The 15,940-nt window shown below is 35.8% G+C and overlaps 1 protein-coding gene and 1 pseudogene across 4 annotated transcripts in view; both read right to left on the bottom strand.

The window, feature by feature from the left end:
- The window catches only part of SAP30 (Sin3A associated protein 30), a 137,828-nt gene that overhangs the window by 49,165 nt on the left and 72,723 nt on the right, over nt 1–15,940 (bottom strand). For 3 of the 4 annotated variants that reach the window (XR_005989421.1, XR_005989423.1, XM_041766394.1), the window contains one exon: nt 13,887–13,945. Coding sequence is in view for 1 of the 4 variants with exons in the window: in XM_041766394.1 (XP_041622328.1) it covers nt 13,921–13,945 (25 nt within the window). In the remaining 3 variants the exon portion in view is untranslated. Of the gene's footprint in view, nt 1–13,886; nt 13,946–15,940 lie in introns of those variants that run through there. The other variant, XR_005989422.1, reaches the window with a different exon arrangement.
- LOC121497676 lies at nt 7,211–13,898 on the bottom strand (annotated as a pseudogene).

Below are 15,940 nucleotides of genomic sequence, written 5' to 3' on the forward strand. Positions count from 1 at the left end.
AGCCTCTGGGAATTACAGGACACAAAGAAAAGAAAGAATATTTGCATCATAAGAATTCCTGTAGGAGAAGAGTAACAGAAAAGGATGGAAAGTAGAAGTAAAAGGATGTTAGTTAATATCATAAATACATAAGAAGGTACTGCAAATCTCACTGGTAATGGTAAATATATAGTCATAGTTAGATTCTGCAATATGGTAATAGTGGTGCATAATTCATTTACAATCATAGTTTAAAAGTTTAAAAATATAACAAAAGAACCATAACTACAATAATGTTATTAGTTTCATATGATAAAAAATGTGAGTTATAACAGTGATAATCTAAAATGTGAGGGAGAGGAGAAATAAAAGTGTAAAGTTTACAATTTCTACTGAAGTTAAATTGTTATCAATTTAAAATAGGGTGCTATAGATTTAAGATATTTTATGTAAGTTTCATGGTAACCACAATGGAAAATGCTGTAGTAATTATGCAAAAGACCACAATAAAGAAGTCAAATCATACTGATACCAAGAGACATCAAAACAAAACAAACAGCAAGATGAAATCAGAGAGAGAGAGAGAGAGAGACAAACCATAAGGGACCCTTAATCATAGGAAACAAACTGAATGTTGCTGGAAGGTAGGAGGGTGTGGGGATGGGGTAACTGGATGATGGACATTAATGAAGTCACACATTGAAATGAACACTGGATATTATATAAGACGGATGAATCATTGAACTCTACCTCTGAAACTAATAATATATTATATGTCAATTAATTGCATTTAAATTTAAAAAATTGGAAAAAATAAAATCATGTGAAATAAAATTTAAAAAACAAAACAAAACAAAAAAACCCAAACCAAACAAAAAGACAGCAGGATAAGAAACAAAGAACACTGGATCTACAAAACAACCAGAAAATACCAAAATGACAATCACTGTTCTTATCTATCAATAATTACTTTAAATGTAAATGGACTAAATTTTCTAATTAAAAGACCTAGAGTGGCTGAATGGATTTAAAAAAAAAAGATCCAGAAACATGCTGCATACAAGAGATTTGCATTCACTTTAAAGACACACACAGATAAAGTTAAGGGATGAAAAGGATGAAAAAAAATATTGCAAGCAAATGGTAACAATAACGACAGCAATAGCAAAACCAGGGGTTGCTGTACTAGAGCAAACAAAATATACTTTAAACCAAAAGTAGTACAAAGAGACAAAGAAAGCCTTTATATAATGACAAAGTGTTACCACATCAAGAAGGTAATAACAATTATAAATATTTATGCACTCAACATTGGAGCAACTAACTATATAAAGCAAAAACTCACTGAGCTAAAAGGAGAAATAAACAGTAACATGATAATAGTTGGAGACTTTAATATTCTACTCTCAACAATAGATAAAGCATCCAGGCAGAGAATCAATAAGGAAATGGTGAATTTGAACAGCGCTATTGCCCAATAAGCCTAAAAGGCATATCCAGAACATTCTATCCAAAACAGCATAATACACATTCCCCTTAAGCACACATGAAATATTTTCTAGGACAGATCATATGTTAGACCATAGAACAAATCTTAACAAATTCAAGATCGAAATTATACCAAGTATCTTCTCTGACCATTATGGCATGAAACTAGAAATCAATAGCAAGAGGAAAACTGGAAAATTGACAAACACATGGAAATTAAACAACCAATGGATCAACCAATGGATCAGCCAATTTCTTCAAAGAAATGAAAGGATAAATAAAAAGTTTCTTAAGACAAATGAAAATGGAAGCACAATATACCAGAACTTGTAAGATGCAGCAAAACCAGTTCTAAGAGGGAAGTTCATAGTAATAAATGCCCATATTAAGAAGCAAAACAGATTCCAAATAAATGACCTAACTATGCCTTAAGGAACTAGAAAAAGAACAAACTAAGCTGAAAGTTAGAAGAAGGAAGGAAATAATAAAAATTAGAGCAGAAATAAATGAAATAGAAAACAGAAAAATAATAGAAAAGATTAAGTAAACTAACAGTTGGTTCCTTGAAGAGATGAACAAATTGACAAACTCTTAGCTATACTAAACTAGGGAAAAGGACAAAGGACCCAAACAACAAGAATTATAAATGAAAAGGAAATATTACAACTGATACTACAGAAATCCAAAGGATCATAATAGGCTTTTATGAACAACTATAAGCCAAAAAACTGAACAACCTAGAAGAAATAGAAAAATTCTTAGAAAGAAATGTAAAACTTACTAAGATTGAATCAGGAGAAATTATTGAAAAAAAATCTGGGGATCCCTGGGTGGCTCAGCAGTTTAGCACCTGCCTTTGGCCCAGGGCGTGATCCTGGAGTCCCGGGATCAAGTCCCATGTTGGGCTCCCTCCATGGAGCCTGCTTCTGCCTCCTTCTGTGTCTCTGCCTCTCTCTCTCTCTATGTCCATCATAAATAAATAAATAAATAAATCTTTTTTAAAAAGAAAAAAAAAAGAAAAATCTGAAAATCTGACTAGACCTATATACTAGTGGAGATTGCATCAGTAATCAAAATTTTCTCATCAAAGAAAAGCCCAGACACATGGCTTCAGTGATAAAATTTACCAAACATTTAAAGAAGAATCAACACCAATCCTCCACAGACTCTTCCAAAAATCAAAGAGGGGACACTCCAAACACATTTTATGAGCCAGCATTATCCTGAAACCAAAATCAGAAAAGGACACTACTAGAATAGAAAACTATAGGTCAACATCTCTGATAAATATAAAAAGATTTAAAAATTCTCTATAAAATTCTAGCAAATTGAATTCAGCAGTACATTAAAAGGATCATACACCATAATCAAATGGGATTTTTCCCTGGGATGCAAAACACAGAAAAAGCATTTGACAAAATTCAAGCAGCCCATACTAACATCATACTCAATGGTGAAAGACTGAAAGCTTTTCCTCTAAAATCAGGAACAAAGACAAGGGTACTCACTCTTATCATTCATATTCAACATGATACTAGAAGTTCTAGTCAGGCTTATCAAACAAACAAACAAAAAAGAAATAAAATGTGTCAGCATTGGAAAAGAAGATGTAAAACTGTCACTATTTGCAGATGACATCATTTTATATTTAGAAAATCCTAAAGACTCAACCAAAAAACTGTTAGATATAATCAATAAATTCAGTAAAATGGCAGGATATGAAATTAGCATACAAAAATCAGTAGCATTTCTATTACACTAACAATAAATTTTCCAAAAAAGAAAGAAAAACATTGATCCTATTCACAATTATATAAAAGAAAATAAAATACTTAGGGATAAATTTAATTAAGGAAGGCAAAGATATTGATGAAAGAAGATATAAAATAATGGAAATATATCCCATGTTCCTAGATTGGAAGAATTAATATTGTTAAAATGCAAATACTACTAAAAGCCATCCACAGATTCAATTCAAACCCTATCAAGATTCCAATGGTATTTTTTACAGACATAGAAAAACCTCCTAAATTTTATATGGAACCACAAAAAAACCTGAAGAGCCCAAGAAATCCTGAGAAATAACACAGTAGGGTCATCACCTTTCCTGGCTTAAAGCTACATTATAAAGCTATAGTCATAGAAACAGTATGGCACTGGCATAAAAACAGACAAATAGACCAATGCAACAGAATTGAGAGCCCCCAAAATTAACTCAATCATATGTGGTCAACCAATATTTGACAATGGAGTCAAGAATACTCAATGGAGAAAAGACAGTCTCTACAATAAATGGTGCTGAGATAATTGGATATTCACATGTAAAAGAATAAAACTGGACCTATATCTTATACCACTCACAAAATATTAACTCCAAATGGATTATAGACTTAAATGTTAAATGTGAAATCACAAATCTTCTACAAAAAAACATAGGAAGAAAGCTCCTTGACACAGGTTATGGTAATGATTTTTTGAATGACACTTATAGCACAAACAGCAAAACCAAAAACAAGTAGGACCACATCAAACTAAAAAAAGCTCTGCACAGAAAAGGAAATCACGAATGAACAAAGTAAAAATATAACCTATGGAATGGGAAAAAATATCTGCAAACATCTAATAAGGGGATAATATCCAAAATATGTAAAGAGCTCATACTATAGAGAAAAAAAAAACCAAAAAAAAAAAACCAATTAAAAAATAGACAAAGAATCTGAATAGATATTTCTCCAAAGAATATATATGAAAGACCAACAGGTACATTAAAAGGTGTTCAATATCACTAGTCCACTAGTCATTAGGGAAATGCCAATTAAAACCACAATGAGATATCACCTCATGCCTGTTAGAATGGCCATTGTGAAAGAGACAAGAGAGAACAAATTCTGGTGAAGACGTTGAGAAAAGGGAACCCTGGTGCACTGTTTATGGGATCACAGATTAGTGCAACCATATGGAAAACAGTATGGAGGATCCTCAAAAAATAAAAATGGAAATACTATATGATCTAGTAATTTCACTGCTGGGAATAGACCCAGAGAAAATGAAATTACTAACTCAAAAGTACATCTGCACCCCCATATTTATATATATCACACACACACACACACACACACACACACATTGGCATCATTGGCAAATTATTCAGCCATTTAAAAAAAGATGGAAATCCTATTTAAAATAGTGTGACTGGACCTTAAGGGCATTATGCTAAGTGAAATAAGTCAGACAGAAAGAGACAAATACTATATGACCTCACTTATATGTGGAATCTAAAAAAAGAAAAAAAAAAAAACTCAAAACACCAGTCTCACAGAGAAAGAGGCCAGATTTGTAGTTACCAGAGGTAGAAGGTGGGGGAGGTGGATTTGGAGGAAGGTGGTCAAAACAACTGAGTTGTACTCAGTTGTAAAACAAATGAGTACTAGGGATAATGTATTACATGATGACCAGAGCTAACACTGCCGTATAATATATAGTTGAGAGTTGTTAAAAGAATGACTCCTATGAGTTTCAACACAAGGAGAAAATTTTTTCCTTTTTCCTTTTCTTTTTACTGTAGCTATGTAAAAGATAGATCTATTGTGATAATCACTTCATAGTAGATAGATAGATAGATAGATAGATAGATAGATAGATAGATAATAGATAATCAAACCATCATATTGTATGTCTTAAACTTACACAATGATGTACTATATGTCAATTATTTCTCAATAAAACTAGTAAAAAAAATTAGAATTTAAAGTAATGCAAATATAACACATGGCATTTTATTGTGGAATTTGGTTATAAACCACAGATTCCCTTACAAAAAGCTTAATTATCAGCTTACAATCTGTAACCTGGTTACCTATTTGTGCTCTAAGAATGGGTGGGTCTGCACAACCATAATTTTGATCAAACCAATTGAACTTCTGATAGCATTCATACCAAAACCCAAGTTTTAGTGTTTCTTGGAATCATATGGTAAGCAGTCCATATGGATCAACTGAAGGAAAGTTAAGTTCAGCTCAAATTTGGAACTATTATTTTCTTATGCTTGTCAGCAGTCTGTTTTTTGTTTGTTTGTTTGTTTGTTTGTTTGTTTGTTTAATCTGTGTTTCACTTTGCCTTTTCCTGCAAATAAGATTCAGGTAGCCAGAAAGGGATTATGTCTAAAGGGATTATGTCTAAATTGTTTATCTTTAATATGTAAAGGGACATATTGTCATCAGCCTATTTAAAAGATATATCCTTGGGGTGTCCGAGTGGCTCAGCTGGTTAAGTATTTGCCTTCAATTTAGGGTTCAGGTCATGATCCCAAAGAGGGCAGTTGTCCATTGAGACCTGAGTCAGATTTACTGCTAAGCAGGGAGTCTTCTCCTTCTTTCTCTGCCCCCTCCCTGCTTGTGCTCTCTCTCTCTCTCTCTCAAAGAAACAGTTACAAATAAATAAAAAAATAAAAATAATAAAGATATCATATCCTAACTCAAACAAATAAGCCTTTGGAAATTCCTAGCTTCTGCTCTAGTTGTTTTTTTTCTCTTTTCTTTTCAGTTAATGTATGATGATGATTCTAACAAATTACTCCTTTAATTAGATGTTTGCTCAGTCAATTAAAAAATAGAGTTAATAAGAAAAGCAAATGAGTTAATAAGCCCTTTTGTTTTTCTTAACAAGGCATATCTTAAATCTAAATGTTAAATTATAGAACATCATTACAAAATGTTCTCATTTGATGACACGTGTGGCTAACTGTTTAGGCTTTTTTTGTTGATATAAGTTATATTGCATTAAGTAGTGCTGGACAAAATAAGTTGGTATATATTTTATTAAATATGCTATTGAGCAAATGGGGTTTAAAAAGAAGGAAAGGATGCCTAAACTGTTTTGTTTTGACATGGTGTATGTGTGTTGTTTTATTTTGTTTTGGGTGGCTTACATAGTAAATTGTTCTAAGATTGCTCAATAACAGGACTGTATACTCTGAGAAGCTAGGGAAATGCTTACTTCTTTTCTAAAGTAAGTCAGCAGAGAGCATATAGTAGGAAGAAGACCATGAAAGTAGTTGATGTTAACATAAAGACAGGTTGCCTTTTATGTCTTCCTGCACTCTACAGAGAAGAATCCCAACTCATTAACTGAGCGATGAATGTTTCTGGTTAATTTGGGTATGTGGACAAAAAAGGGGGAGAAGAGAAAGCCAGCAACAGGCTTGCCCTGCTAACTAACCTATTACGGTCTTTAGAGATGTTTAAATGAGTGAAACAATTAAAATCAACACACCTGGGAGGCTTGAAAGAAATTTGTAGAATAATAATTAATGAAATGCACACAAGTAAGAAGTTGTAGTATCTGCATGAAGCCTGTGAAGGTGGTGGTTCAGCCAGGCATCAAGGTGTCTTGTAAGCCCTAATATCTCACCAGTGCTCACAAATACTGAAAAACAAACACATCCATACATGCTCTGTGCACAGATGCTTATGCAGCTTTAAGTTTACCTTTCACACATATACAACGAGCTTATGGGTTTTTGTGAACAGTATGTATTGACACACAAAAAAAGAATGCATAGAGAACAATTGTTTTGTTTCAGTGTGGAGGTGAACTTTGATGGAACTTAGTAAAACACAGAACATTTATTACTGTGATGAATGGCTCTCAGGGGAGTCATTTCCATGCCCTCCCAGCTGGAGTATAGGGCTGCAGTGACAGCGCTGGGTAAGAAAGGGACAGAACAATAGGTTCTGTGAGTTCAAGAAGCTGAGGTTGCCCTCCCTGAGTGGGTGGTATGAGCATCAGTCCTAAGCAGCATATAATTCAGAGGGGAGTGATGGATTCTTGTGGAATGTGGAAATAAAAAGAGGGTAAAATGAGAGCAAATTATGAAAGTGCATTTGAATCACCCAGTGTGCCAAGGATTTTTTTATGTCAACAGATTCCACTATTGAAAAACCACAAACCTGGTGAGTTCCCTGATCAAATCCAGGACCCACTATTCCAAGTAACCCAACAATATTATCCAAACTTGATGCCACTGAAATTGGCCAACTGGAGCAATTGGACAACAAGTATCTTTTCCACCCCTTAAAAAAAGTATTTATTTGTTTGAATTTTTTAAAAAATTAATACAGTTAAATCAGCATGTCTGGTTCATTTCATCTCCTTCACTGTGAAACCCAGGGTCAGGGACTGCTGTGGTTTCTCTGCCTTCCCTTTGTCCAAGGTATAAAGATATCTGCTCTACTAAACTGCAAACTTCACATTATCCTTATTTTTCTTGATCTTAACAGTTTTTGCATCCTTTCCCCCACTTGGCTTTGAGAAGGAAGTTCTTGATTTCCTCAATTTTGCCAGTTGTGACTAGGAGACACAGGAAGAGAAAAAGGATCTACACTGCCAGATAGATACCCCCTTTTCACCTTTTTCATAAAAGGTTTTACAAAACACTGAGGCTTTCCAAGCAAGAAAACTGACCCTAGCTCAAGTTAAATGAGACCTTTTCTTGCTACTGGCCTTGGCTGTGTTCTTTTATTTATTTCATTTTCCATTTGTTTGATAAGTTCCTGGCAGTATCTGTGGACATATATGGCTGGTTATTTAAGAAGTCAGATGCCTGGCCACTATATCTTAGAAACCCATGAAGGTAACAACTTGGAAAAAAACTCTGCACTGATTACAAAAGGCCCACTTATAACTTAGAATCTCAGCATCCTGACAGCAAGTACCCCCCTAGAACCCCAGTAAGCAGACAGAAATGGTGTCGTGGTGTGGCAACAACCTGCCAGAACTGCCTTGGCTCTGAGGTTCCATGATTGGCTTTGATAGTGGGTGGAGATGATCAAAAGCCCTTCAAAAAATCAGCTTTGGAGGGAAGCTCCATCTCCTTTTATCTCTTCCAATCCAGTGTTTCCCCACTGCCCCCTGCTAGGATAGAGACTGTCAGCACCAGGGCTCCTCACTCAGTCTTTTAATGGAGGAAAAAAAAAAAAAGAAGAAGAAGAAGAAGAGGAACCCAAATACTGAATTTTGAATCCAAGTTCTAAAAAAAATGTAAAAGTTTTTATTCATATAATAGTGGATCCTAAACCTGCCGATTATCAGAATCCCTTGATCACATGGGGTTTTCCAAAAATAACAGTTCCAGGGGCCCAGCCCAGTAGAGTCTGAACCCCTGGTCCTGAGGTCAAATTTAGTAATCTATAATTGTAATGATCTCCCAGATAATTCTAATGATTAGCCAGACTGGAGACCCAGAGATTGAATTACATTTTTAAATGTATCCCTAGAGATTCCATGAGAATATATGCTTGCATTTTCATTATTCCAATTCCAATATCCTACCAACTCACACTATCTCTTTCCACGGTCTTGGAATGGTTAATCTTTGTTTATAATTATGGCAAATATAGCCCTGCAGAAAGGTTACATTTCATTACATTTTTACTAAAATCATTGAGCAACTTAACAGATGAAAAAGGAATTCATAATTCTATTTTAATAACACCCCAGCAAGTATCCTATTATTTCGGGGGGGGGGTGTAAAATTTTCAAAATGAAACTTCTTTACCTTCACTTGAATTTCTAAAGTCTGAAAAACATTGCTTCAGATTCAAGGCAAGAATTCAAGGCTTTTCCTCCAAGCCCTCTTCTACCCATTCTCCTAGCCTTCCTCCATCTCCAAAGAGATGTGGAAGAGAACTCACGTGCATTCTTTTTCCAGTGAGGTCTAGTAGAAAAACAGATACTATACTAGGTATTTTAACAGACAAAATTTGATATGGGAAACTTTTTGCAGATGTTGGAGGGCTCAAAAATAGCAAAAAGGAACACTAAGATAACAGAGTTAGGTAGCAAGCAGATTCTACTCTTAGGGAAGAGGTTAGAATTGCCAGAATTGGAAGTTAGGGGAAGACCGCATAGAGGTAGGACCTAGGTCTCAGGGTAGGGCACTGCCAAGCCACTGTTGGTATTCAGGTGCTTTGAGGAGAGCTCTGACTCCCAAGGGGGCCACTGCATATACCCTCAGACTGCAGGGAGGCTCTGGAAGTGTGGAGAGAAGCTGACGGCAGCAACTAATTATTGCTGCCAAGTGAAAGGCCACTGATAGGGTGATATCCAGAAACAGTAAACAGAAAGGAAGAAGGAAAGCCCTCTCTCTTCCTCCTGCTGTCCAGTTTCTCTCAAGGGCATCCCAAAAGGAACCCAGATGACTAAAGAGAAATGTGGTTTCCAGAGTCTTGGCCCTTGCATCAGAAAGTAGAGTAGAGTTAGGGAAGTTTTGGAGCTGGAGGATAGTATCTTAATCAAGTACAGCATTAGATAATACTTTGAGTCAAGAGAGCAGTGAAACTTGCATTGGCAGGAACATACTTAAAAGGTTTTGTTTTAAGAACTATGCCTTTTTGATGGTTAGATAATTTTCAGAAAAGCATAAATCACTCTTGAAGTGTCATGATGTCCACTAGCATATTAAAAGAACTGGGGGAAAAAGAAAGAGGTGGGGGAGGGAAGGAAAAAAAGAACTGAGAAGTCCTGCAGTAAAGAAATCTGCTTTATTTTGTTTAATTACTATTTCTAAAGTGTATTTAGTGTGAATCCCTTATTTTTCAGATATAATATTCCTCAGAACATTCAAACTGTATTGCAAATGCTACTCTAAAAAAAAAGGCTACTTAAGTACTTAAGTCTAAACTGTTTTTTAATCTGTTTCCAAGTTTGAGAAAAAAGAATACATCCAAGTGAAATGGGAAGAAAAATAGAATTCTATCTGTAAAGAATTAGATCTACTTCTCCTTCATGTTTCCTGATATCTGTAAAAGGAACATCCTCCTCTGCCCTTAAGCATACTGTTAGGAAAAGAAATCCTCATTCAACCTCCAGAAGAATCGTTAACTGTAACACAAACCACCATCTTCAACAAAATCTGAAAGAAACAGGGGAAGTGTTGCATGAAGCTGAATCATCTCAAGAGCCCTGGGATACTGGTACTGCCCTTAAATATACAGGGTAGCTTGAAAATTATTCCATGGAGATGGAATGACTATATTCAAGGAGATAAAAAGAAGCTTTATTACTTTCAGGATTATGGTTATTTCTATCCCTCCCATGCCTGCCTCTGGCTGGAAGAGGCATCTGACCATAACCCCTGACACAGAGTGAGCCTGAAACACACAATTCAGCACAGTAAACTTTGGGAGTGGGTCTGAGGCCACCAAGTGGCAGATGCAGATGAGTGGGGAGAAAAATCTGTCTGCAAAGGGAGATGCTGAGAGAAAAGGAATAACCAGGATGGAGAGAGAGGGAGGAGAAGAGAAAAAGAGAGAGGGAAGGGAGGAGGAGAAGAGAGGGAGGAGGGAGATGAGGAGGAGGGGAAAGGAAGAAGAAAGGAAGGCTGTGGGGGGAGGGAGAGAGGGCAGGAGAAAGGAAGGAAGGAATTAAAAATAACTGCCTGATGATTTTCCAGATTCCTTGGGGATTGGCTCTAAATTATCCCCATTTAACTAGAATGTTTCATTTTATAACACCACAATGTCCAACTAATATGAGTGTCTATCAAGTTATGCTAATTTGGCTTTTACCTTTGAGTTGGATTTTGTTCATGAAGACGGCTGATTCCTGTCTGGAAGTCTGCAATTCCTTAAGCAAAAGCAGTTTGAATTAATTATATCTATTCCATTCTTTATTCTAAAAGCAGGTCCCAAAAAGTTCCAAACAACTGATTGTGGATGTAAGTAGCCATCACATGACTTGAGCACACGTCCTTCCATCATGATATGCTACCTACGGACCTGACATGATACATGATATTAAATCATATTAAGATAAGATGTTAAGACCCAGTTCTAGGTCTTTTTTTTTTTTTTTTTTATGAGAGAGAGAGACAGGCAGAGGGAGAAGCAGGCTCCATTCAGGGAGCCCAACGTGGGACTCGAACTCGATCCCGGGACTTCTGGATCATGCCCTGGGCCGAAGGCAGGCACCAAACCGCTGAGCCACCCAGGGATCCCTCAGTTCTAGTTCTAAGAAACTTTTCTGTACCATTCATTTGGAAGCTGATTAGTTGAAACAGAAGTCTCTAATAGTTTTGTCTCCAAGAGCAACATGACAAAGGACAGAACTTCCTGAGCCAGAGGCAGGAGAAACCAAGCCTAGTTAAATATGTATAGTTCTAGGGATTAAAATCTAGGAGGGGTAACTGGCTGGCTCAGCCAAATCAACAGGTGACTCTCTTGACCTCAGGGTTGTAAATTTAAGCCCCATGTTGGATGTAGAGATTACTTAAAAATAAACTCTTTTTTAAAAAAATAGAATAAATAAAATAAAATCTCCTATTCACATCCTAGCAGACACAGTTTCCGTTTGAAGTTAGGTTTTGTTCACTGGACCTGACTTCACTTCATAGTTAAAACAGCACTTCGGAATATTGCCCCAAACCACAGCTCCCTTTGAAGGTGACCTACATAGAGTTGCTTCCACTTGCATTCTCTTGCCTTAAGAAGTACCACTTCCTCCTCTTCCTAAAATCACTGGCTTTGTCTGGTCTCTTTTTTACTTGGTTCTTACTCTTTCCACCCTTTTGGAATTAGTCTACTTTCCAAACTTGACTTTAGCTGAAATACAGATTTAAACTTCCCTTTGCTCAATGGCCTGCAGTTGAAGGCTAACAGCTGTGCTTATTCTCATTTAGGTTTGCTCATAGAGAGCCCCAGCATATGCAAGAAGGAATGTTCTGAAAATAACATGGAGTATCCTCTTGCCCATAACCAGAACTCTGGTCCTGGGTTATTTCATAAGTAAAACAACCTATGAAAAATTAACCCCTATATAGGCCAGAAAAATTACTCTTAGTAAATAATTAAGTAGTGTTTGTTTCTTCTCTTTAACAGTTTTAAATATTTTATAAGCTATTTCTGAAGTTCTAGGGTCTAAGAAGTTTGTTATTGCTAATGATTCTGGATTGTTTTTTCATGTTTCTTGAAATTTAGAACTGTGAGTTCATATTTGGTGGCATTTTATCTAGAGAAATCTTCTGTGCAGGGTTGAAAATATGTCTTTCTAGAAAAGACTTTTAATTACTTTTATTGAGGGCATTAATATTGCTATCAGCCTGAGATTGCTTTTTATACTATTTTCTTGGAGAATGTAGACCTTTTGGAGAGTGTAAATTTAAATCTCAAATTTGAGTGAAGGGAGCCTGAGGTTTTCAGGTGTTTTTCAGACTCTCAGGATTTTCCTTCCCTTCCCCCTTCCCCAATAGAGCAGGCTAAACAAAAGTTTCCTTTAAACCTCTCTCTAAGAGGGGCTAAATGTTTTCAGTTCTCTTTCACAGATGTATAGTCATTCAAGGGTTCTTTACTTTAGGCCTCTTCCATCCAAATTACTGCCCTTCATAAACCCAAAAATGTGTCTCCTGTACTTTCATAGCCACTCAAACCCAACCCATTATTAACTAGTCTGGCAAAAATAAATAAATAAATAAATAAATAAATAAATAAATAAATAAATAAATAAATCCAGAGCAGTAAAAAAAAAAAAGTCACTTCTGAAAACAGACTTGCTTGGTAACCACTTTTGATCCCTTATAGACTTACACTGAAAATATCTTCTTCAGGCAAAGTGAAAAAAATTGTGCAATCATCTGCTGGCCTCCATCAACAGAAACAATTAATATGGAGAGTGCAGCACCCCTTTCAGTATACCTCTCATAAACATTGTTCAAAAGTTTTCTACTACTCCCCAAAACAAAAAGATAGAATGAATGCTTCCTTATGAGAAAGGTTCTTTAGAATCAGCTTTGAGAAAAGAAGGAAGAAAGGTTGGTTCCTATCCTCAAAGAAATCTAGGCTCTTCTCAGGAAAATCAGGATTTAGACCTTAAATCTAATATTTAAAACTCTCCCCATTTTCAATTTTTCTTTGGTTTGATTTAAATGGAAATCTTTGAGGGGGAAAATTATAAGACCATGCTTTTATAACACTAAAATTAACTTTCAATTTGATCAATTTACTCAAATTCAACCATCCATTAATATATATATATATACGCAAAAAAAAAAAAAATATATATATATATATATATATATATATATATATATACACTAAGTAATAGCAATCAGAAAGATTACTTAGAAAAGAGTTATTTTGAAAACTTGCCTAGGGTAATGCAAATCTCATATGCTAGATAGAATAGTCACAAGTCTTCATGATTTTTGAAAACTATTAGCAAGCAAGTTCTCTCATAATGTTACAGATCTTCTTGGAATGGTATTACTTAGCCTTTCTTGGGCATCTATTTTACTGATTACCAATACAGAGAGTATTTGGATCTAGCCTAAATTCTTCCTTCTGCAAATCAAACATATTTCCTCTGGTTCTATTCTTAATGGAGACCAGATTCTTACATAATAACCCTTCATCTTCTTGAAGACTCACCCTCTCAGCCATGCATTCCACTGCATTGTCTTAGTTACTCAGCCGCCATGGAGGATATCCTGAAGGGAAAAGTTCAAGATCAAACGAGATGTCTCTCTTCATGAAATAGCAAATACAATTTTCTCCTTTTTAGTTTTATTAACAGTGAGAAATTCTCTTCAAATAATGCTCTGAAACCAAATGTGCCACAGAAAATATATCACTTTTAAATCCCATAGAGGCTTGAAAATGTTACTCTAGTAAACATTTTCCAAATAATGCTGTTTGTAGAATAACTACAGTCTGAGTTTTTCTGTCATCAGAATCAAGTGGCTGATGCTCTAATGACTGTTTCTGGCACAAATTATATTGTTCAAGGGTAAACTTTGATTCTGTATCTCTCTAACTTCATTTTCAAAGTGAAGTAGAACCCAGTGTTAATGAATTCAAAGTCAGTTAGTCTGGATAATTAAATTCTATGCCCTTCATTCACCGTCTATCCTATATCCCTGCTCTTTCCCACCTCTACCCCAAATACATACATAAACACAAAGCCTTTTATTCTCAATAACTGATTTTTATGTCTGACATTTTCTATATATTTATACATTTTCTCCATATAGACCCTCTCTCTATAGGTCTATTAATCCTATAGAGTAACCATGTATTTACAAGATCATTACAAAGAACAGAAGGCAAAGCCATTAATAGTAACTATACAATTGCTATTTAAGTACTTCTATAACCCCAGATTTCTGTTAAGTGCTTTATATTAGTTGCCATATTTCATTCCTTTAACAACCTATTATGAGTCAAACTGTGTCCCTTCCAAAAAGATATTTTGGAATCCTAACTCCTAGGACCTCAAAGTGTGACCTGATTTGAACATAGGGTCTTTATAGGGGTAACTGGGTTAAAGTGAGGTCATGGGGATGGGTCCTAATCCATTATGACTAGTATTCTCATAAAAGGGGGAAATTTGGACACAGAGACACATGTATGGGGAGAATACCACATGAATATAAAGATAGCCATCTACAATCTAAGGAGCAAGGCCTGGGGCAGATCCTTCCTTCAGAGCCCTCAGAAGGTACCAACATTGCCAACACCTTAATTTCAAACTGCCAATCTCTAGAACTATGAGAGAATAAATTCAGCTGTTTAAGCTGCCTAGTTTGCAGTACTTTGTTACAAAGCTCTAGAAAACTAAAGCACAACCCTACAATTTAAGTCTTAGTCTTTCTCTCTTTTTTAAAGATTTTATTTATTTATTCATGAGAGACACAGAGAGAGAGGCAGAGACATAGGCAGAGGAAAAAGCAGGCTCCATGCAGGGAGCCCAATGCAGGATCCGATCCCTGGACTGGGATCACAATCTGAGCCAAAGGCAGATACCCAACCACTGAGCCACCCAGGCATCCCTAAGTCTTAGTCTCTTTTTGTAAACAAGAAGACTGAGGAATAGGAAGATTAAAGACCTTCCCCAGGGTCACACTGGTGGTAGGTGCTGGGCTGTCATTTAGCACAGATCTACTTTGCTCGAAAGTCTAGGTGCTTTCTACTACCTCACTACATCTCCAAACTTAAGTTATTAGCTATTTTTTCCATCTATATATCTAAGAAAGCACACACAAATACACACATTGTACATGGGCTTACAGGCTATATCTAAAATTATATAGTCAATGTATTTCTATATTGTTTATTCTGAGGAGAACTTGTTGAAGACCACTTCTCCATGTTTTGGAAGTTACCACAGAAAGCTCAAGAGGTAGTAGAATCATTGACCTGGTCTGGGAAAGGCAAGGATATTCACTGGTGCCATGGGTATCAGTTACATTGTACTGGACATCAATGGGCAATTGAAAAGACATGAGTGGGAAGGCATTAGGATAGTGAGAGACTTTGTCCTTTCCTGACTGATTGAAGTTGGATATGGGAAATGGAAGCAAATCTGATTAATTTTCCTGGGAGACAATCCCAGTTCAAGTTGGGAGACAGGCAGTAAGATACCCAGAGAGCAGGTGGTCAAAAAACAAAGATCTGAGAGGAAAGAAGAATTTCCCAACTTTTAA

This window comes from Vulpes lagopus, chromosome 8, assembly GCF_018345385.1.
Source record: "Vulpes lagopus strain Blue_001 chromosome 8, ASM1834538v1, whole genome shotgun sequence".
Classification (NCBI taxonomy): domain Eukaryota; kingdom Metazoa; phylum Chordata; class Mammalia; order Carnivora; family Canidae; genus Vulpes; species Vulpes lagopus.